Source organism: Denticeps clupeoides, chromosome 19, assembly GCF_900700375.1.
Source record: "Denticeps clupeoides chromosome 19, fDenClu1.1, whole genome shotgun sequence".
NCBI lineage: Eukaryota > Metazoa > Chordata > Actinopteri > Clupeiformes > Denticipitidae > Denticeps > Denticeps clupeoides.
The window spans coordinates 3,523,489-3,545,003 of record NC_041725.1 but is presented as its reverse complement, the minus strand read 5'-3'; the positions used below and the strand labels follow the sequence as shown (position 1 = coordinate 3,545,003).

At 44.1% G+C, this 21,515-nt stretch overlaps 1 protein-coding gene across 1 annotated transcript; it reads right to left on the bottom strand.

Moving 5' to 3' along the window:
• Positions 1-14,400: 14,400 nt before the first annotated feature.
• polr1g (RNA polymerase I subunit G) lies at positions 14,401-16,034 on the bottom strand. Its single transcript, XM_028962621.1, has 3 exons — positions 15,858-16,034; positions 15,533-15,668; positions 14,401-15,337 (listed from the first exon to the last, which is right to left on the bottom strand). The coding sequence occupies exons 1-3, from the start codon at positions 15,931-15,933 to the stop codon at positions 14,686-14,688; spliced, it is 864 nt and encodes a 287-aa protein (XP_028818454.1). The 5' UTR covers positions 15,934-16,034; the 3' UTR covers positions 14,401-14,685.
• Positions 16,035-21,515: the final 5,481 nt, after the last annotated feature.

Here is a 21,515-nt window from a genome sequence, read left to right as displayed (position 1 = left end):
TCACCACCACACACTCCACACCATGTGATGTTCTCCATCGATAACATACTACTCGACCAGACCCACATTAACTCTGTCTCCATATCTGCCAAACGGAGGCAGGTTGCCAGTCAACCTGCTTCTCCACAACACTCAATCCATTCTTTTATGACCACCAGAGGGGCCAGGCCCGACCGACAGATTAAAAAAAGGATAACTCAGGGCGTGTTCTCGATCTACCTTATTCTGCATACTGCAGGTGTTACTGTCCACTTCTCTCCCTTTCAACCTACTGAGGAGCCCAAAGACGATATTACGATGTTTGAATGCTAATCCAGTCTTCGAAGGAATGATATGCACCCACGAAATGGAGCTAATTAAAGCTGTAATGTTTACATACTAAATGAGACCAACGCTGTTGAAAGAATGTGTAGGAGTCAAAACAGGGAAAAAAAGGACTTAATATGAAACCGTTTTCATTCGTTTTTTTATGTGAAATGATGTAATAATGACGCATTTTGAAACATTGCATGCTACTATTTTTTTGCAATGGATTCTAATTTTGGAAAATGTTGGTACGGTGTACAACTAGTGAAAACTTTAGATGCTAATAATAAAAAAGAAACAGTGGTGTCAGTGTTTATGTCACCTACATGAAGAAAGGCTCCAGCCTGCCTTTCCACAAATCTCGACCGATTCTGTGCATGTCTGTTTCTGGTATATAAAAAACAAAAAACATGCTACTGTAATATGAAATCATCAGGGAGGACTTAAATGTCCACAAATGTCTTGTCAGAAGGTCCAGAGTCTCGTCAATTAAACAGTCCTCAGAATGAGAGGTAAGTTAAGCCAATAATTTGTCTTACGTCATGGTGCACACAGTGGTATTTCATAATTGCCTGTTTAATCAGTTTCTATGAGTCTTAAAGGCAAAGTGAGACGCTGCTTGATAAGTTAGCATGTTCCTAGGTCATCTAATGAGTAACGCCCCACGCAGCTCCTTTTCTTTTCTTTTTTTTTTACAATCTGCAAAGCTAAGTCAGTTGTTTTCCTCTACCATTTCATTCACCAGCTCTCCCTCAGCATATCAGAACCACCTTCACTTCCCTGTCTCTGCAACCAACCAATAAGCACCCAACCGATTGATGGGGAACCGTGGTCAATAGCTAGTAACGTTCGATTGCATTGGCCAGCGTCTTTACTGACCCACAGTGGGGACTCCAGAGGAAATAATCCATGACGGGGCCACAAATTTGCCAAGGCCCACCTCCAGAGTTCAGAGAGAAGCAGAGTGCAAGTGTTTCACCTCGTTTACACAACTCACACTGCATAATGACCCACAGGACACCTAGGTGACATGTTGTAGTGATAGGTAGCCTCTGACAGCCATTTCCTTTTCTTTTTGGTGTAGTGAGTACAGTGTGATGAACCAACCAGAAGTTTCCAGACAGCTTGTCTTTGCTTCTAAAAAAACTTTTGCCCACATACACTGTCTTCAACCTTTCCTCCGACCAAAGGTATTCTGGGATATGTGTGCACCAGTGCATGTTTTTAACACCAGTTCATATGTTTCAGGAAAATGATTAGATCATGTCTTTTAATCATTTAGACAAATGTCTCAACCCTTTGCCAAAGCATGCAGACCCGTTCATCGTCCACCTTTCCTTCACAGAGAACTGTCAGTGATCCTCCTTCTCCACTTAGTGCTTCATTTCTTCGCTCCAGTCAGACCTCTTTTCCACCCAAGAAAGGCATGTCGGGGAATATGGAATATGCTGCACTTCCCCTGTAGTTCCTCAGGGCTGCGGGTCAGCGTTCCGTCTCCCCCTACCTACTGCCGAGGTGAAACCTCAGTCTCCCTCTTTCAAGCTGTGGCCTAGGAAAAAAAATCCACACACGTGGTCATTAGCCGTCATCGTAATCAACGCTGAGACGCCATGAAAGCAATAGAAAAAACAATCACTGCACTTCCAAAGCGATGAGGCTGTTGTTGATGACAGATTTGCATAACGAGTTGAAAAGAGTCTTTTGTACCATATTCTGTATTGTCAGATGTCACATAAATAATAACATGCCAATGATCATCTCAGTTTCTCAGCATCTCATGATTGTGACAGGACTGTAAATGCGAGCGTGTGAAACGCCGTCCTGCTCGGGCTCCTGCCCACTCCCTGTCTGCAGGTTGCGGCTTCCCCGGAACTGTCATCAGACGATCTGAACCCGAGGAATGTCCCATAAATCACCGCAGGCCAGACCCCCTTCCCCACCCCCCCAACTCAACCGTCACGCAAAGCAAGACTGCCAATCAAAAAAGCGGCCTTGTGCCAGACTGGGGCTGAAGAACCGGTTGGCTGCGATGATAGAATGTTTACGGCTTGAGTGGCTTGAACTTTTCGACCGTGACAGCGAGAGGTTTTGCTTCGGGTGCGTATTGTTTTACTCAAAATAATTGAAGTACTATGTTTTTTTTTTTTTTTTTCAGCATCTGCAGTCTGTAAATACTTTTCTACGAGTCAAGACACTGTATGAATTTTGCAATATATACAGCAGTTTCAGGTCAGCAGGAAAGCTGTAAACATAAATGTGTTTTTTTTGGTTTTTTTTTGCTGAAAATCCTGCGCTCAGATGAAATGCTGCATGCCGGTATCTGCCTGTCCAGGCTTTACTCTTATTTTCCTCTGTTGAGCGCTGTTACCCATCCATCATCTGCTTTATTACACGATTATGTAACAGCTGTACAAGGCATCCAGGAGCGGCGAACATCTTCCAAATGATGACTTAAGCACAATTCACTTTGGTGAAGTAAAACTGGCTCGTAGGTTACAGAATTACAACAGAGTTAAAGGCGGTGCAGGGGAACGTCTCAAGAAATCATTTGAGCTTAATCAATCACAAGTAAGGGACCTTTTTTCCCCTCCCCGAAACGAGCCTGTGAGAAATCTGGTCGATAAACCACAATAATGTTGTGGTGGCCGGCTCTCGGTTCTCCCTCTTTTTCATTAGTGTAGCATACAAAGAGCAGAAAAGGCCTGAGTCGTCCCTCTTGACATGGCAGAATTCATCACCGTCAACAACGTTTCAGCTAAACTCCACAGTCTGCCGTGCTCAGGCCGTATCCGCTGCCAATTTATAGCCAAATTTCATCATTACCCTCCAATAAAACAACTGCTTGAATGATGAATGTTGAGGTGAAACCATAAGGATGCAGACCCTTTCTGCCAGTAGCATTGAAGAAAAAAGGTACATAGTTTAACAAAGACCAAAAGACCAGATTTATTTATTTTCATTATTTAATATTAATTTCTAAGTTAAACAAGTCACTTGAGGGAACTACTCAAACGATTGTAATAGTTTTGTATTTAATTATTTTTTTGGCGTCCTGTTGTAAGATTTATACGTAAGAGGTAAAATAAACTACTGTTAATTACTATTCTGGGGAAATAAAAGAGTCAGTGAATGTTTTATTAAATGTATATGTCTAATAAAAAAAGACATTTAAATTGCAATGCAAAAGCTGTGATTTTAAAACACTGTAGTGTGTACAGTGATTTCTTTATCAATTTTATGGTACATTTACTATGTTCTGCAATCTTGCAGTTGTTTTTCTTTTTTTTTTGCTCTGGAAATATATGCTTTAATAAATAAATTTTTTCTACGGTACACAAGTAAAACCCCAGCAGTTTCTTGCTGAATTTTTCGGAATATTCTTTCAGAATAATTTATGAGCGTGAGCAGCCGGAGCAGGTGTTGACTCAGAGTGCTGATGCAACATCAGAGCGCAGCCTGTAAGAGAGCGTTTGCGGCTCCACAAGTGCGGGACCCGGGTCCCTTTTCATTAAATCTCTATATTTGGCCAGTCTGTCCTACTTGGAAACCCTGCTTTGCCGCTTCTACCTGTGCTTTGGGATTATCTGCCTAAAAGCGAACACGCGTGTGGAACGCAGCGTATCTGTCACCCTGTCACCATGTTTGTAAGCAAGTTGTATGCAGCTCTGGGTCTAAAATAAATTAGGGCACATGCTGGTGCCCCACTTCGGCAAATCCAAGAAAATTGTCTCCGTATGACATCCCTTACTAAGATATTTTAATATCCAAATATAGAGTACAGTGTGGCACGAATGTCAACTTTTGTTTTGTACAGGATTCCCACGAATCCTTCACCTCGCGTTGTTGATCATTCACAGATTAATTATAAGAAATCCAGCTATTTGAGTCATCAAGTGAGATTGAAAATCCACGTCTTGTACCAGAACTACATTCACTGCAGACTGAGGAAAGGAACAAGGAAATGTTCCAACACGACTCAGGTCCCAACACATCTGCAGAAAATGTGTCAACCTGAGGCATCCATTTAATGTTCAGGAGTGGCCATTCCTAATGTGTCATGTGTAATGTTCTAGGCTGATAATGGGACAACTTATTGGGACACTTACATTCAAACGGCAAAACATTCCACATCTAACCATTTTTTAATGGTAGAGCACTAAATTAAACGGACTCTTGTCAGGCGTTTTCTCAGTGTTGATTTATTCATCATTCTAACAATGAAAGCTATTAAAAGTGAAACCAATACATAAATAATATCCTCAGTCTATGAAACTGGACCAGCAGTTTCCTCCCTCATGCAGACAGTCTGGCTGTTCTGCAGCAGAGCCACTGGGCTCCTGGAAAACCTTCAGGGATGAATACATCTTTCTACACGTCCCGGAAAAGGAAAACTACACACGTCCTTTGACCTTTGTAGTGAACCCTGCTCTGCTACACAGACCCATAGAAGGAAGATTCTGCGGGCAGATGATGGACGCTGAGGGAGCAGACACTCCACAGCTAATGGAAAAAGGTTGGGGTGGGGAGGTCACAGCTCCTTCTCAGAGCAGAGAGAAGGCTGAGCAGTTAAGAAGAGGGTGTCCCAGAGCGCCAAATGTCTTGGAAGGGAAAACATTTTTGTGGGGTTATGTCACACGTTGCAGCATTTGAAAGCTGTTAATATGTAGGGAGAAATATCCATCGTGCATCAAGAAAAAATTCAGTGGCTTTGGGACAGTTGTAACCAAGTGAGTTGGGGATTAAACTGGATTGAACTAAACATGTTGTAAGAAATAAGGGATGCAAACTGATAATGAAGCAATTATCAATTCTTCAGACCTTTGGTGTTTTGGTTCTTGCCTAACCTGTTGTGTGTCCACGGGTGGAACATGTGCATTTAATCCCTCTTTATTCCTTTCCTGAGGCTATAAGAGTTAATGCAGTAGCCTGTAACTGTTTCAATAAAGCAGTGGTAATCTGCATGTGTGGCTTGCAGATTATTGAGGAGAGAGATTGGATGCCGGTTCGAATCCTGGTGCCACTGAGAAAAGCACCATCCCCACACACTGCTCCCCGCGTGCCTGTCATGACTGCTCACTAAAGTGATGGGTTAAAAGCAGAGGACACATTTTGTTGTGTGCGCTGTGCAGCAGTGTATCACAATGACCGTCACTTTACTTTCATATGGACATGTCTCTTATATACTATACTTTATATGATATATATTCTATACACGTTCAAATCTGTCCATGATTATTTCATTCCATGAAGGACAGAAGAACATAATTTCACCATTTCTATCTAGTTCTTTCAGTCATTGCCCAAAGTTCATCACCATAGATGAAGACAGGAATATAGATTGACTAGTAAATTAAGACAATGCAAATAGTGTAATACACAATTTAACATTTTAAATCAAGATCAGTTTGATTTGGTCTTTAAAAGTCATATCTCAGTGTGTGTGTGTGTGTGTGTGTTTGTGTATCAGCATAACTAAGCAAGCAATATGATCATGCAGGTTAGATTAGACTGCAATATGTGTTTGTGTCATGCTTGTGTTTTATTGTGTGTACAAATGATTACGATAAACCAAAATGTCAAAAAACAACATAAACGCACTCTGATCGGGGCCCATCTCTGACCCTCTTGTATTGTCCAGTTACTCGTGGGTCTACGGGTACTCAAATTAAAGTTCATGTGAGCATTATTGTCATTTCAGCTACATACATGTTAGACAGTCCATAGTGAAACAAAACAATGTTACTGAAAGTACCCGTATGTGTTTATTTATTTGTAAACCATATTTAGTCTTATTTATTCATTTGTTATGACATATCTGTCAATGAACTTTTTTGACTTGATGAGGACGTAAAAAAACTGGTCATGTGACGAAAATATATCATGTTATATTGTTGATGGATAAAAATAAGATAAAAATAAATATGGTTTACAAAACCTAGACTGAAATGTTTCTTAATTTTTGTTGACGAAAATTAGATGAGATTTAACATTAATAATTTAATTTAACATTAATACGAGTTTCCCTAGCCTGTGAAGTGAAAGTGAAGTGATTGTCATTGTGACCGCAGCACAGCACATGTTGACACAAAAAAATATGTTCTCTGCTTTTAACCATCACCTTTAGTGAGCAGAGGGCAGCCATAACAGGCACCCAGGGATTAGTGTGTAGGGACGGTGCTTTGCTCAGTGGCACCTCGGTGGTTCAGGGATTCGAACCGGCAACCTTCTGATTACAGGCTAGGTCTTCCTTTAACTGCTCGGCCACCACTGCACCTGTCTACGGTCCAGCAGTGGCTACAAATGGCCATTCTGCTTTGCCGTTCAGGCAGTCAGATCTGGAATTTGGCCCCTTATGTCGTCATAAGGGGAAAGGTTACCTCCTGTTTCTCATGCTTTTTCTTCCCAGAGAATTTTCACTCCTCCCCTAAAAAAGGAACACCACCCACCATCATGGCTTGAAAGTGAGACTCTGAAGAACCAGTGGATTCATTTTTTTTTTCTGGAAAAAAGCTGACACGAATTCCTGTCTGCACCAAACATTGTGGTTGGTGAATGGTGTTGGTGAATGGTGTCAATACTCGGTCCTCTCCTTTTCTCCCTCTACACAAGATCACTTGGTGAGGTCATTTCCTCACATGGGTTATCCTACCGCTGCTATGCCGACTACACACAACTCATCTTCTCTTTTCCTCCCTCAGATCTACATGCTGCTTCCAACATCTCTGCATATCTAACATCTCATCTTGGATGGCAGCCCATCATCTCAAACACAATCCCACCAAAATTGAACTAATATTCTTTCCAGGAGATTCTTCACCACATCAGGATCTTGCTATTTACCTGGACAACTCACTGCTCTCTCCTTCTACAACAGCCTGCAACCTCTACCTCTATGTACCACCCGACCTCTACAACTAATACAAAATGCAGCAGCATGATGATCTTCAACCTTCCCAAATTCTCCCACACCGCTACGTTCCCTCCACTGGCTCCCAGTAGCTGGACGCATCAGATTCTGATACTGGCCTACAAACCCAAACATGGAGTAGCACAATCCTATCTCACAGCCCTTATTACACCTCGCACTGCACCTCGTTTACTCCGAGCCTCCAGTACTGCTCGCCTGGTCCCTCCATCTCTGAAGGTAAAAAGAAGACATTCATCTAGACTCTTCTCCGTCTTGGCCCCTCAGTGGTGGAATGAACTTCCCCTTGAGGTTAGAACAGCTCAGTCACTGAGCACTTTCAAACGACAGCTCAAGACCTTCCTCTTTAGAGAATATTTAGATTAACTTGTAACCTTCTTATTGTCTTACTTATGTGTAGTAACAACAGAGTGAATAAAAAGATTGTATTCATAGTTGATGGTCCTTATGAACCAGAATTGATCACTTCATTGATGGTAACATGGAAGCATGTTGTAAGATGCTTTGGATAAAGGCGTCTGCCAAATACCTTAAATGTAAATGTAAATGTTATGACATCATCCTGACGTCATTTCCATGAATGCCTACCCAGGTCCCATAGACCGATCTCCTTCTCATCCCGTCTCTCTCATCCTCATTAGCATTTAAGGCTACAGACGATGAAATGGCACATCTTGGTGAATCTCGTTGTGTGACTATCTAAAGTGTCTGTAATTCTACACCAAGGCTGAATTTCGGAAAGAGACTTCAAATACTGTATTAGGGGAACAACAAGTGTTCATAATAGGGGAACTTAAACACATCATTGTATCGCAGTTTCTGGTTCCTGTAGTTCCCATCTGGTCGCACAGATGACGTCACTTCCACAATCCGTTATTACGGCATTATTTACACTTCTGGATACTTGTGATGAGTGGGAAAAGTGGTGGATGCACATTCTTTACAATGAGGTGGAAAATAAAACAGAATGTGTGGTCAAAAAACATGGACCAATTTAGAATGTCTTTCGTGTCTGGAATGAATGTATTCTTGAATCTATAAGGTAACAATAATGTAATAATAAGATCATTTTGTTTTAATTTTATTTTAGTCAAACGGGTTTGACTAGAATAAAATGGTTTTTTTGTCTGTTCTACCAGGTACTTGTACTATTTTGAATGGGATAAACAGAATTGCAATACAAAAAAGAGACTACAATAATTTTATTTACTAAAACTAGACTAAAATAATCATGGATAATTTTGACTAAAATAAGACTAAAATGCTCTGACTTTTAGTCGACTGAAATTTGACCAGACTAAAATAAGTCTGTACACGACTAAGACAAATAAAGACTAAAATGACAGCTTAATGAAAGGAAAAGACTAAAACTAAAGTTAAGACGGGCCATCAAAAACAACTACACACACGTTACGACGGGCTACATAAGGTGCAAACATGGGACACAGGCAGTACAAGAATAACATTTGAGGCAAACAAAACATGTAGACAACAACAAGACAGTCAGCGCTAAACTAGTGAAATGAATAATGAAGGTGCAAAGTATAAATAGTGCAAATACTGCAAAAAAAAATCGAATAGTGCAATAATAGATCATATTTGATAAACATAAAAGAGGTAGTACTGCAAGGAGTCCTGCATTATGAAGAAGTTGGTATATTATAACATTTCCAGATTGGCCTCATGCATTTACAAAGAAAGAAGAGCAAACGAGTGAAAGTGGAGAATGTGAATGAGACAACACGAAGACCTTGAGGTCTGTTGCCATCTTCTTGGGTGTGTCTGAGCATTCACAGCATTAGCAATTCAATTTCTCCAAATCTGTGCACTCTAGGGAGAGAACCTACACATGCACATAATCATGCAAATGATCCCAAAACTAGAGCAGCTCACCCCGGTCATTTGAATAAGGTCCATGGTGAGAACAGAGAAGAGTGACCCTTCCTGACAGCAAGGGATGATGTGTGCCAAATGCCTTAGCTACAACAGTTTCAGGGGGAATGGTAACTATGGTACTGAAACACACACACGTACTCGAGAGATAACAGTGGTTGCTACACACCAGCTCTAATCTCACCCATCCACATACCAGCATGGCCAACAGAACAAGCCAAGGGGCTCACTGCTGTTTCATATCAATTATTAGTTATTCTCCAGACTTCTGGAGGACATTCTTCGGGCACTTTCTTAATTAGGCCAGGCAGTGAAATCACGGCACCATTTACAGTCATATGAAAAAGTTTAAAAGCCCAAACTGGAGTTTATTCCCAATAAAGGCGTGGTTCTGCTGGTGGTGACCACAGGCCACTTCTCGGATCCTATGCTTTCTGGCTGACGTTTTGGTCACTTTTGAATGCTGGCAGTGCTTTAAGTGGTAGCATGAATTGTTATTGGGAGCTGTGGCAAGAAGGTTTGCTGTGTCTGTCAGTGTAGTGTCCAGAGCATGGAGGTGCTACCAGGAGACAGGCCAGTACATCAGGAGACTTGTTGGAGGCCGGTATGAGAGCCCAACGTTCCAACACCATTTGCCAGAAAACACCGTGATGGCGCCCTGTGCCCTTCACAGATTAGAGAACGTGTGGTTGGTCCTGGGTTTCTCCTAATGCAAGACAATGTTAGACCTCATGTGGCTGGACTGTGTCAGCAGTTCCTGCAAGATGAAGGCATTGATGCTATGGACTGGTCCACCCGATTTCCATTCCTGAATCCAATTGACCACATCTGGGACATCATGTCTCGCTCCATCCACAAACAACACGTTGCCTCACACCAGGAGTTAGCGGCTCCTTTAGTCCAGGTCTGGGAGGAGATCCATCAGGAAACCATCCGCAACCTCATCAGGAACATGCCCAGGCATTTCATGGAGGTCATACAAGCACGTAGAGGCCACACACTACTGAGCCTCATTCTGTATGGAGGTATTTTTGACCATTCCTCCATATAAAATCGAACCCAGCCACTGGGGATGCATGTGACCATGTGTTTATTGGTGCCAGTCCCAGAGGGTTGCGTCAGGAAGGGCATCCAGCATAAAAAAAACTTGTGGACAACCAGACCATTTGATATGCATGGTGAGAAGACAAGAGAAGTCAAGAGGTGACAATAACAAGTTCTATACAACGTCCGTGACAGTAGGTAGCAGGTGTTTTTCTTGGAATGCAAGAAAACTCAGTTTTGTCCCATCAGTCTAAAGCACTTTGATCCAAAATGAATCTGGCTTGTCTAAACGAGTTTTTGCGGATGAAAAGTGACTCTGTGTGAAAGGGCTTCTTTCTTCATACAGATGTTCTTTGTGCAAACTGCACTGAATTGTAAAATTATGTACAGATACACCAGCTGCAGCAAGTGGTGATTTCATACAATCCTCTACATACGCTGCTCCTGCATTAACTTGGCTTTCCAGACCTGGTTTTAACAGCAACTGTTATTGTGGCCTTCCATTTCCCCCTAAACCATGATCCCGATCAATCGTTCTTGCTTTTGGGGTCCCATGCTGTCACAGAGCTGATTGTAATTGGCCCCCTTAAAGATCTTCTCATTGAAAGTGATTGTTTTTAACGTTTGGTTTAGTTTAATGCTACTAAACACTTTTTCACTAAACATGTTTATTCAGAAAAAAGCACATGTACTCAGATGTTCCTAGGACATGAAAGGCATCATGAAGTTCTTGGATGACATTCATCTGTCTGAAAAGGCAAGATGAGGTTTTTCGAATAGAGACCAGTTATTGTAATTAATGTGGGCTTCCTTGTATGATATAAAAAAAGCAACATGATGCATAGATCAACAGCAGGAGCGTTCTGTTCTGTTCCTCTCTGTATTTCAGATTAAACGGGGCGACTTCTTCTTCCACATAATATAATGCAAACCGCATGGATCGTTGCGGTGTGTGGAAAACGGATAAATAATGTAGACAGAAGTAACCGATTCTTCCCGGTCCCTTCTCTTTCTTCACCCGTAAAACAGAGAGGAGAGAATGGCTGGCTGCTGTTTGAAGGTGAAATCATACAGCCACCCTCAGTAGGTATAAAAAAAGCTCGGTGACCCATTTTCTGCTTTCATTCCACCATTTATCTCCTTCACCCGGAGAGAAAAACACTAAAGTGCCCAGCAGAGGACGCGGTGAAGACATCAACACTGTGATCTGGGCACCGAGCGAGAGAGCGTGGTGGGCACCAGGCTGCCAGGCAGCAGATGGGCGCGCGGCAGGCTCGGTGGGCGCTGCGCCGACCCACCTTGATGGGTTACGTAGTCTACGTCCGGCCTAGTGAACCCTGGCCCTTTACAAAATGGGGTGCAGGTCCGTGGGATTCTGGACCTTGTTCTGGGCCAGGGAGACACACGCTGAGCTTGATGAGCCTCAGCCAAAGAGACCACGTCAGCAGCGAGGGCCACCATTTTCTGAACCTCACATCTACAAACATTATTGTGTCACAGTTAGGGTCAAATAAAAGGAAGTCTAATTTAAACAAGCAGATATATTGCAAATGTGGTGAATTATAAACAACTTCACTCACCGTGCTTTACACAAATGATCATGGCAGCCAAAATGTACAGAGCAAACCAACCATCCTGACCAACGGCCGTGTCTCAAGCCCAACTACAGTATAAGATGTAACGTTACTGATTGCATGGCATTTTGTGCAAGTTCACCCCCACCCTTGTCTCCTGGCTCTGTCAAGGTCACCTGGAGCACCTTCATCCTGCACCAAGCAGAGGACCCAGCGACTCGCTTAACCTGCCGCTCTCATCTCCAGAGAGAAAGCGTCCAATCCAGCACAGAGAGCCGCTCCACAATAAGGGGGTGGGGGGGTGGCATTGTGGTTGCCATGGCAACAGGCTGAAAAGAGGCTGCTTTCATAACATATGTGGAACTTGACAGGGTCTGCAAATACATAGCAACAGATCCCCCCCCTCGTACCCGAGCAATAACGGCAAGAAAATCCTGTCCTCGTTGAGTCACAGGCAATTTCCTTGGGGATTAATCCAGTTTTTCTGATTCTGAAGCACATTCCCACACAGATATTCCCATGCACGTTGCTTTTGGGAGATGTTCCTGATTAAAGCGTGTGGGGTTTTTTTCTGATTTGCCGTGTATTCGGTGCTGCAGAAGCATCTGCATGAGCTTAGTGACACACGTCGGTGCGGGTGGGCTGCATGCGTCATGCTGGAACATTAGTATGCAGTCAAGTTGCTGGTAGGACTTGTGTAGAAATGCCACCACTCTAAAAAGCCCAGAGTGACCCCAGTGGCAGGCCAGGTGTGAGGAGACAATAACCAGCAGAGGAGGAATGAACCCATCCTTCCCTCTCTCACACACACACACACACACACTGGTCTTTGTGCACTGAACCCCATTTCTGCACGGTGCGTCTCCACGGTCCTTGGCAGCTCCATGTTGCCATGGAAACACCCCCCACATCTCTCCTCCCTCCCTGGTTGCCGCAGGCCGGCTGGAGAACGCTGGTTGAAAAGGAGGGCAGGAACTACTGCAGAGAGCGAGCGGCAGACAGACAGACAGAGCGGTCGATGGGAAGAGAGGCGAAAAAAGAACGAAAATCAGGGAAATGTAGCGAGGCCGCGGAGAAGGTGGGGGAGAAAGTGAAGACGTGTGATCGAACGAGCAGGAGAACGGGGAGAAAATAAGACAGAGGGAGGGGAGGGGGCTAAAAAAAAAATAAAAAAATCATTCCACCCTCCTCCACCTCATCTCGCATCAGTTGTATCAGCAGAGCGGTGCTCTGCAGTCCGGACACGTTGCATCCAAACTTCAGACTACATTCAATTATTTATTTGCTTCACCAGACAGCGCTTACTGTTCAGGCAACTCGCAGCGCCCATCTCCCTTCCCGAATTATTCATCGGACGCTCTCTGTGATCTGACGATCCTGCGTACCATGGAATTAGGAGGAGGTGGGGCTACGAAGGGTGTCGCTTGGCTTTCCATAATGCGATTTGCAACCCCGGCCTTATAATGGTTGTCGGCGAAGGAAGCATCTCCCTGGTGAAGCGGCTTATCCCTCTGGCTGGCATCTCCCGAGCCGCGTAGGTGGTCACGGTGGTTGATACGAGCACCACGCCACGCCGCTAACTTCTCTCCAAACATCCCGAGGGTCACAACGCAGCACATGCGTGGCGCGTAAATGCAACTCTCCTACGTCGGGACAGCCCACGATATACCTGGGGCAGGCCCCTCACACCAGGAGCGGGATTACACAACTCAGCGGGAACGCAGGAGAATTCTCCTTCTCCGCTGAAAGATAGATACGTGCCTAATGCTCCAACACTATTTAATTAGACGGAGAACTAAAGGGATCTAATGCAAAGGCCTGATAATCACGGCAGGCAAAATATATGCAGCAGACAGCAGCATTAAAAAGTGACCTCTACCACATTGGCAGCTTTGTTCACTTAATCAGCCCATTACAGTTAACTTCAAAGTATAGTCGTGAATCAAAAGGCGTGGCAAAAAAAAAAAAAAAATTAATGACAAAAGCGAAATGCGTCACACGCAGGCAGTGATTACAGCCTCCGAGTAGAAGGGGGAGGTAGGGCCGGAGAGAGGTGTCGGCGCTCATTAGAAAACATGACCATACCCCAGTGCAGTGCAGGAGAGGTGGCGCGGCCGCCGGCTCTTTTCTGCGCGGCGGCGCCACCTAGCGGCGGCAGGCAGGTACTGCTTTTAAGGTACAGCTCTATGGAGCTGGATATTCATTTAGTGACGTCTTTAGCAAAGTACCTGCCGGCTGTTGCATTTGAGCATCAATAAGAAAAAAAATCTATGCTGCAAAAGTTGATTAAATTATAGGTAAATAATAAAACATGCGGTCAAATGCAGTGGTGCTTTATGCAGGGCATCTATGCTGTAAATCTCTAAATCTGTCAATTATTCAGACAATTACTTGATTCTAGCTGGTAGTCATACAGTTTAGTTTCAGTTTGGGTGGTAGTAGCCTAGTGGGTACGACACTCACTTATGAACCAGAAGACCCAGGTTCAAATCCCACTTACTACCATTGTGTCCCTGAGCAAGACACTTAACCCTGAGTGTCTCCAGGGGGACTGTCCCTGTAACTACTGATTGTAAGTCGCTCTGGATAAGGGCGTCTGGTAAATGCTGTAATTTTTTTGGCATAACAAATTTACAAACAAAGGAAAAGAATCAAGGATATGCTCTATAAGTATCTACTTTCTCAAATTGTGTAATTGGCTGCACCACTTGATGCAAAGCAGTTTTCATAAAGCATGTCCTAATAATGAAAAAAACTATGACTAGCAATTATTACATTTGAAGCCTTTTAAACTAAACAAAATTGTATCAATACCAACTTGGCTCTATTGTTAACTTAATTGACCAAAAATAATTCACACATACAACCCAGAACATGTGTAGTAATATTTTAAAATATTAAATTGACAAAGGAGACATTAAAGGATGTGCAAGTATACAAATGCTAGTCAGTTTTGCTTTTCTTCTTCTTCTTTTTCTTTACAGGAGGGTCTGTGAGCGCATAATCTGCATCAGCAGACTCCTGTTTTATATTCATAACAACTGGAACCAATTCTTCACTTTCTTCCACATCTCTGTCCTTGTCTTTCTTCTTCTTCTTCTTCTTTGTCTGTTTCTTCCCTTCTGTCACATCTCCATCTGATACAGTGAGCTGTGACTGGTCATAATGCACGTCTTCACTCTTAATCTTCCTTTTTCTTGTCTGTTTTCTGCTCTCTTCACCACTCTCAGGGTCTGACTTCACCACACCAGAAGGTTCAACCATAGATGAGAAAGCAGCAGAAGCAGGTGTGGCACCGCCAAAGGGCTGAAACCGCTGTCTGAGCCCCTCAGGGACATGGGGGGGCGGTGCAGCAGGGACGGCTACCAGCTCCTGGTTGGAGCTACATCCGCCGTAGTTCTCACAGATGTTGAGGATTCCACAGAAACCAGTGGCACATAGACAAGCTCCTGGCTGACCTGGATTAGTGGTGAGAAGATGGAGGTTGTTGGAACCATTAGAGCCGGCCAGAATTCTGTAGGTTTGCTGTGATTCACCCTCTCCACAAGCCTGGATCATCCTGAGCCCGGACAATGGCACCTTCTTGCCAGAGAGGCTGAAAAAGGAGACACATGTCAACACCACTGATCTCTCCCAGCGTTAAAGAAATGATGAAATAAACTCAAAATAAATTCTAAATTGGGACAGCTGATTAACTTATTTTACTAATTTAAACAGTTGATTTTTCTATTATTCATTATGCTCTTTCTTTATTGCACGTACAATCGGAGCCAAAGTTTTGGTGTTTTACCTGCGTGGATTGAAACTAGCAGGAGCTTTGATGAGCCACAACTCTTTGTCATTGCCACAGGAAATATCTGGCAGGGTTTTGGAGCAGGGCTTATAACACATGGAGACAAAATCAGCTGGACACTCGTACTTCGAAGCTGCAAGCACGACGAGAAGAAATTTCCAGATTAAAACACACTCATTTGTAAGAAGGAAGAATCTAGATCCGGACATAGATTTAGACCAGGTTTGAACCTGCACGTGGTACATGTTAAAATATCACGAAGTTTCTGCTCAGTTGGACAAAACGACGCGCTGCTTTGATCGCCAACAGCGTGTCAACTTACGTCTTCTGGGACGCTTCTCTGTCAGAACCGTCACCGGTGACGAGCTGTCACCTTCCGACTCGGAATCGGCCGACATTACAGGACAACTGAGAAAGAAAATGACATGTAGACCTTCCAGCCAACGTGCACTCTGAAGCAGGCGGAAGAAGCCGCGCGAAAACACACGTGGTCACATGGCGCCCCTTGACCCGGAAGTATAATATAACGGTAAATTTGAAGGGCGGGGTGGTCTAACGTTGTTATAAACACGCCAGGCATACTCGCTTTTTTATTTTATACAAATCCATTGGGATATTTATATATTTTTTACAACAGCGAGAAGAAAGGAAAAGGGAAAACCAAGGAAAACCTTTCTACATTCCGTGCGTTCTTACAAAAATTGTACACGTGGTGGCGCAGTTGCGCAGTTTTCCTCTGTGGGCCAAGGACAGTACCTCCTATTATCAGCGTGTACTGCAGCGTATGATCGGTACAGATATTTACTGGTATAGATTTTTTTTGTACTAATGATATGGTAAAATGTTGTAATCACAGGGGACAAATTGAGAATTGGGGTCCATAATCCAGAATGTAAAAAGTCCATAAATCCTATTTGTGGTTTAGATAAATAATGTTTCTGTAATTTGTGAGTGAAATCAGGTGCTAAAAGGGCAATTCACATTTTGTGGCATCAGTAATCTAATAGTATCAGAATTTCCTAGAATAATCCCAAGAAAGCAGATATATACCATAAATCATTTGATATTTGTGGTTGTTCAGGACGTTCGACTCTGAAGGCTTAGACTTTGCCTACTGCTGATTTATCATATTTCTCTGCGGAGCAGGCTGTATAGATGTTGTATTCTCTTACCCTTCAGCGTTTATTTTCCTGAGTTCATTTCTGGTCCAGTTCTGTGGGAAACAAAATTCTCCAAGATCGGACATGCAGTGAAATGATTATGTAATCCAGCCAACCAGTGTGGTTTAAAACCCAGATTTCTGAAGCATCACATTCATGGGGCTTGGTAATGGTATTTGAGTAATGAGTTAACAGGGGCATGAGAATGGATCGTGCACAGATGTTAGAACATAAAACTGTGGTTTGATAAATAATTCTCAAAAATCATGTCTCCGTGAAGTTTAAACGTAACAGTTTATAATGTTGGTGATTTTTGGTGATTAGTAGCCTAGTGAGCAGGACACTTAACCCCGAGCGTCTCCAGGGGGACTGTCCCTGTAACTACTGATAGATGCCGTGAATGTAAATGATTACTTATTTTTATGAGATGCACCATTGCTGTTTACTGTCTCCCCTCCACACTTTTCGCCCCCGTTGCGTTCACAGCAGAACGAATATTTCCTTGAATCTAAAACTGCGGTCGGATCAAGTACTAGTAGCACCATGCCTTTCAAACTCTTTTTTTTCTTCAATGATTTCTCAGAATAACTTGTGTTTATTTCATTCATTTCAGTCAGACGATTTTGCCTAATTCCCTTAAGAATGACGTTTTAGTTGAGTATTAGGTTTTGTGGCCATTAGGCAATTTGCTCAGCATTAAAGGGGTAATCTGAGAAAAGAGGCACCAATTGAAAATGGATTAAGGGAGCCTTGGTAAGATCAGGTGAGCGCCGCGCAGCACGACTCCACTCACTGTCCTGGTGCTCAGAAAGAAACTCTTTGGAATATCGTGCTTTCGTTTCCTTTCACATGCTTGTCTTTGTCTGTGTCCCTCTCGCCCCTCTGTGGAACAGCCCTGCAGGTTCCGTGTCGGGGACGTTTCAGGGCTTGTTTACTCAGGGGATGGGAACATGGGAAATTCGGCAGAATCCCGTTCCTCTGGGGGCTGAGGGCGCATGTCTTCCCACTGACCCGGCCCTCTACTGCGAAAGCGGTGACATCGGTGCTGATGGGACTGGATCCTGCTTCCTGATATTTCTTTGGAACTGTTCACCGCTCCTCAGGCAGTACTCCTTTTTTTGGTCTGGCGGTTCGGGTTCGAGTCAGTCTGTAATGTGCAATGATTGCATACGTTTTTTTGTTTTTAATCAAAGTTAAGAGTCAGAATACTTATAAGGAGTAATTCATTTCATAAAGACATGACTGGCAAAACCGTTGACTCATTGATTAACTGGATGTCCAGTCCAGGGGTTTTCCTACATGGAACCCAAACAGCCTGCAGCCTCTATTTGATCCTGACGTGGATGTGTAGAGAATGGGTGGATGTAAACATGTAGAAACGTGAATGATTTCCAGGCTCTGACCTCTCACCTGACCTCATGAGAGGTCAAATGAGAGAGAACATGGCGCAGCTCTGCACCATGGTAAATACAGTGTCCATCCAGGACAACAAGGAATGTTTTTTTCCTCGCTCTTGTAGGAGAAAATGTCTTGTTCAAAGATTAAGACATCCCATAAAAATGTGTTTAATTGCAGAGTGTGAAAAAAGGCCTTTACTCTTCTTCATCTCGACATTCGTTTGGCTGTGATGTACGGCAGACATGTTGTATGTGAGTTTCCGGAATACGAATGAGCTCAGGAGGCATGGCTGATCAGACGGGACAGGAAAGTGCTGTTTACTAGACAAACAGGAACAGACTCCAGAGCAGATGACCAGGGACATGCGGCGAAGTTTTATTTGTGCTGTTAAAATACGCCCTTTCTTAAGTGGCAAGACGGCAGCACAATAAAAATCCCAAACCAAAGTATGTAAACGCCGCAGAGGGCATGGGAGGATCTTCATAGTTTCTGAACAAACAGTCCACCTCCATGCGCGCGGTAACGCTGTCCGTGATGAAAAGGGCCCTTTGACCATTGTTTCAAGTGCAACCATTCATGCTGAAGGGTGGTCACCTCTGCATGACATGAGATATGAAAAGAACACATTTCCTTGATGCCGATCTCCCTTTCCTGCTCATACAGACAAACACCACACACACACACACACACACACTCCCCTGCACGCCCCTAATGTGCTACGTTGGGTTCGTTAGCCGGTGTTGATTTTCTGTACAGCGGCGGATATGGCGGAACTGGAGCTGCAGCCCTGGAACATCAGTCAGTGAAACGTCTGCAAATACATTAGAGCGCGCTGAATAGACGGGCAAAATTGCCAAGGAGTCGAAGCATATTACACTCTGCGAAACAGAAGGAGCCTCCAGGCAGAATTGAGGAAAATGCCGCCCTATTTATCTCCAACCATTAGTGCCTGCAAACTGCTCCACACCAACAGATCTCTAAAGGCCACAGACGGCCATTTCTGATTTCTGAGCTTTTTCCTAATCTGCTTTGGGGTTGTGGAAGAATCCGTCTCGGCAAATGAAAAGTGAAATTCGGGCTTGCAAGGCCTACTGATAAAAGCGAAAGAGCGAACTGTCTTGGAGGCGGGATTATTAACAGAGCAAGCATGCAAATCAATACGTCAGCTCGGCCGCTTTAACGGCACGGCTCCAGATCTGGCACGTCTGCTGCTTTTACGTGCTCTCCCCGCTAAAACAAACCTACAGAGCACAGCATCGCTCTTCTGGGGGCGGGGGGCAGCAGAATGGGGGCGCACACCACTCCGCTTTTATGTCAACACTCAGCTGTTATCAAGGATCACGCAGGCACTTATTAAAGGTAATATTTAACTACGAGAAGCAAAATGTGATTATTATTATTACAATTATAAGAAAGTGTGTGTGGGCGTGTTCCTTTTGCGTGTGCATTGGCCCTGTTTCTTTGTGTTTCCACAAAGACATGGGATTGACATGGGATTGTGTCTCCTCCTCTGTCCTCTGCTCTGGTCCCATGATGGATTCCGGGAGGAGAGTGCACCATGTTGGAACTACGTCTTCTATGAGAGCTTTTGGGAACTATGGGACACAGACCGATGCCGGGCCATGTCCGAGTTCCTGCCGAAATCAGGCTGATCGGGTCTGACCTCAGCGCTCATGTCATTGCGTGCTGCTCGTCACCCCCTTCACTTCACGCTTTCTAGAACCGTTCACACACACACGTGTGTGTTACAAGACCTGTCATCAGATCATGGTGTATTCAGAGCAAGCAAGTCTGGGGTCTTTATTAACATCCATTAAATGACGATGACTTACAGGATGAGCCAGAGGCAGAAAGGCATCGTCCATGTCCTCAAAATAACGACATTTTATACATTAAACTCAGCTTGATTTCCAGCGATGGTTTTTCTCCCAAAAGCATTTTTTGTCATCGGCCGAGCACATCACATTACTCCACTGATTTAAAAACATTACTGCCGAATAATCCCTCTGGGAGACTAGACTTTGGTTTGCTTGGCTGGGGGGTCAATTATGCAGGGCCCTGCAGCCCCAAAACCGCATATGACTGGTCCGAGAAACGCTGCTCTAAAACATGCGCCTGCTGTTCGGTACTGTGTGCCTGGATGGCAGCGTGTCTGTTTGTCTGGATGACAGTCTGATGGCAGCGCGTGTGTGTGTGTGAGTGTGTGTGTGTGTTTGTGAAGTAGGCTTTTTGCATGAAGTAACCCGCATGGCGTTTTGCTGGTTGTTAGCGGAAGGCGTGCTCAGGCGCACAGTGGTACATAAACGCCAGGCGGTGGTCCGCTCTGTTATAAACAGAGCAATACCAGATCTGACCAGCAAATACTTTCACTGGCACATCATTTCAACCCAGCAAGATTACGAAGACAAACCAACTTGTGACAACTCCCAGTGTCACTGGATCTGAAGCTCATGGGTGTCAAAATATGTGCATTTTTTTATTTCAACCCCTTTACATTTGTGGACAACCAGTAACATAAATACATTCATTATATACATAATAAAAGTAATAAAACAGCTCATAACGTACTGCTATGTCTTTGCATATTATTAAGAGAAGTGCTCCAGTGCCAAGTTAAAATGGACTTTTTCCTTCACAAGCCATCATTTTGAGAACTACGCACCAAATGTCTATATTTGGAATCGTCCGGAAATAAATGAATTGATTAAATCATTTACACTGATTGCAATCTGTTGCCTTCAAGGTTTTTGCAGCCTCAGTGATCGCAGGACCTGATGCCAAGTGATAAGGGACAATTGCGGAACCGCTGACCTCAGTCACTTCCATGTCACTGGATTAAATTCCCCCAACGTTGACAGGGCACGAAGGCGGCGCAACCCCAGCGTGGCCCGGCTGGGCCATTGTGTTGGTTCACACCGAGAGGGGAAACGAGGGGGACTTGCCGCAACCTCGGCCTAATGCAGGAAGTCACGGGAGTGTAGCTGGCGGGCGCGGCAGCCCGGCAGGGTTTAAAAATAGGCCGTAATGGGTGAGACAGGTCAGGTGAGACTATCAAAAAACCAAGAGTGCTGTTATCTACCGCCGGCAGGCTGCTGCTCCTTTCTGACAGCTCAAGATCGCCCCTCTGGTCCCGTCCTGTACGACACTTGCAGTGGATGAATGTGTGTCTGACGCACCAAAACCCCCCCCAAAAAAACTGTATTTAACATGACCTGTGTGGTGAAGAGGCACATATCCTCCCGGCCCCCTGACCCCATGCCTCCCCCTACACATAATCAGCAAAACATTGAGTTCTTCCAATCACTAATCACACGAACAGACCCCGGGTCGAAGGTCTCGCTCAGGGACACATCGCAGGTCATCTTGTTGATAGACGGGTTGGACATCAACAGTACTAGTCCTAAAAAACTGGTCTCAGTGTA

Bases quoted from the DNA above. Each gene is read 5' to 3' on its own strand.
- polr1g (XM_028962621.1), bottom strand. From the start codon at position 15,933: ATGTCGGCCGATTCCGAGTCGGAAGGTGACAGCTCGTCACCGGTGACG. The intron at 15,669-15,857 runs GTAAGTTGACAC...TCGTGCTTGCAG, and splicing joins AGAGAAGCGTCCCAGAAGAC to CTTCGAAGTACGAGTGTCCA. The intron at 15,338-15,532 runs GTAAAACACCAA...CTCCTTTTTCAG, and splicing joins GCTAGTTTCAATCCACGCAG to CCTCTCTGGCAAGAAGGTGC.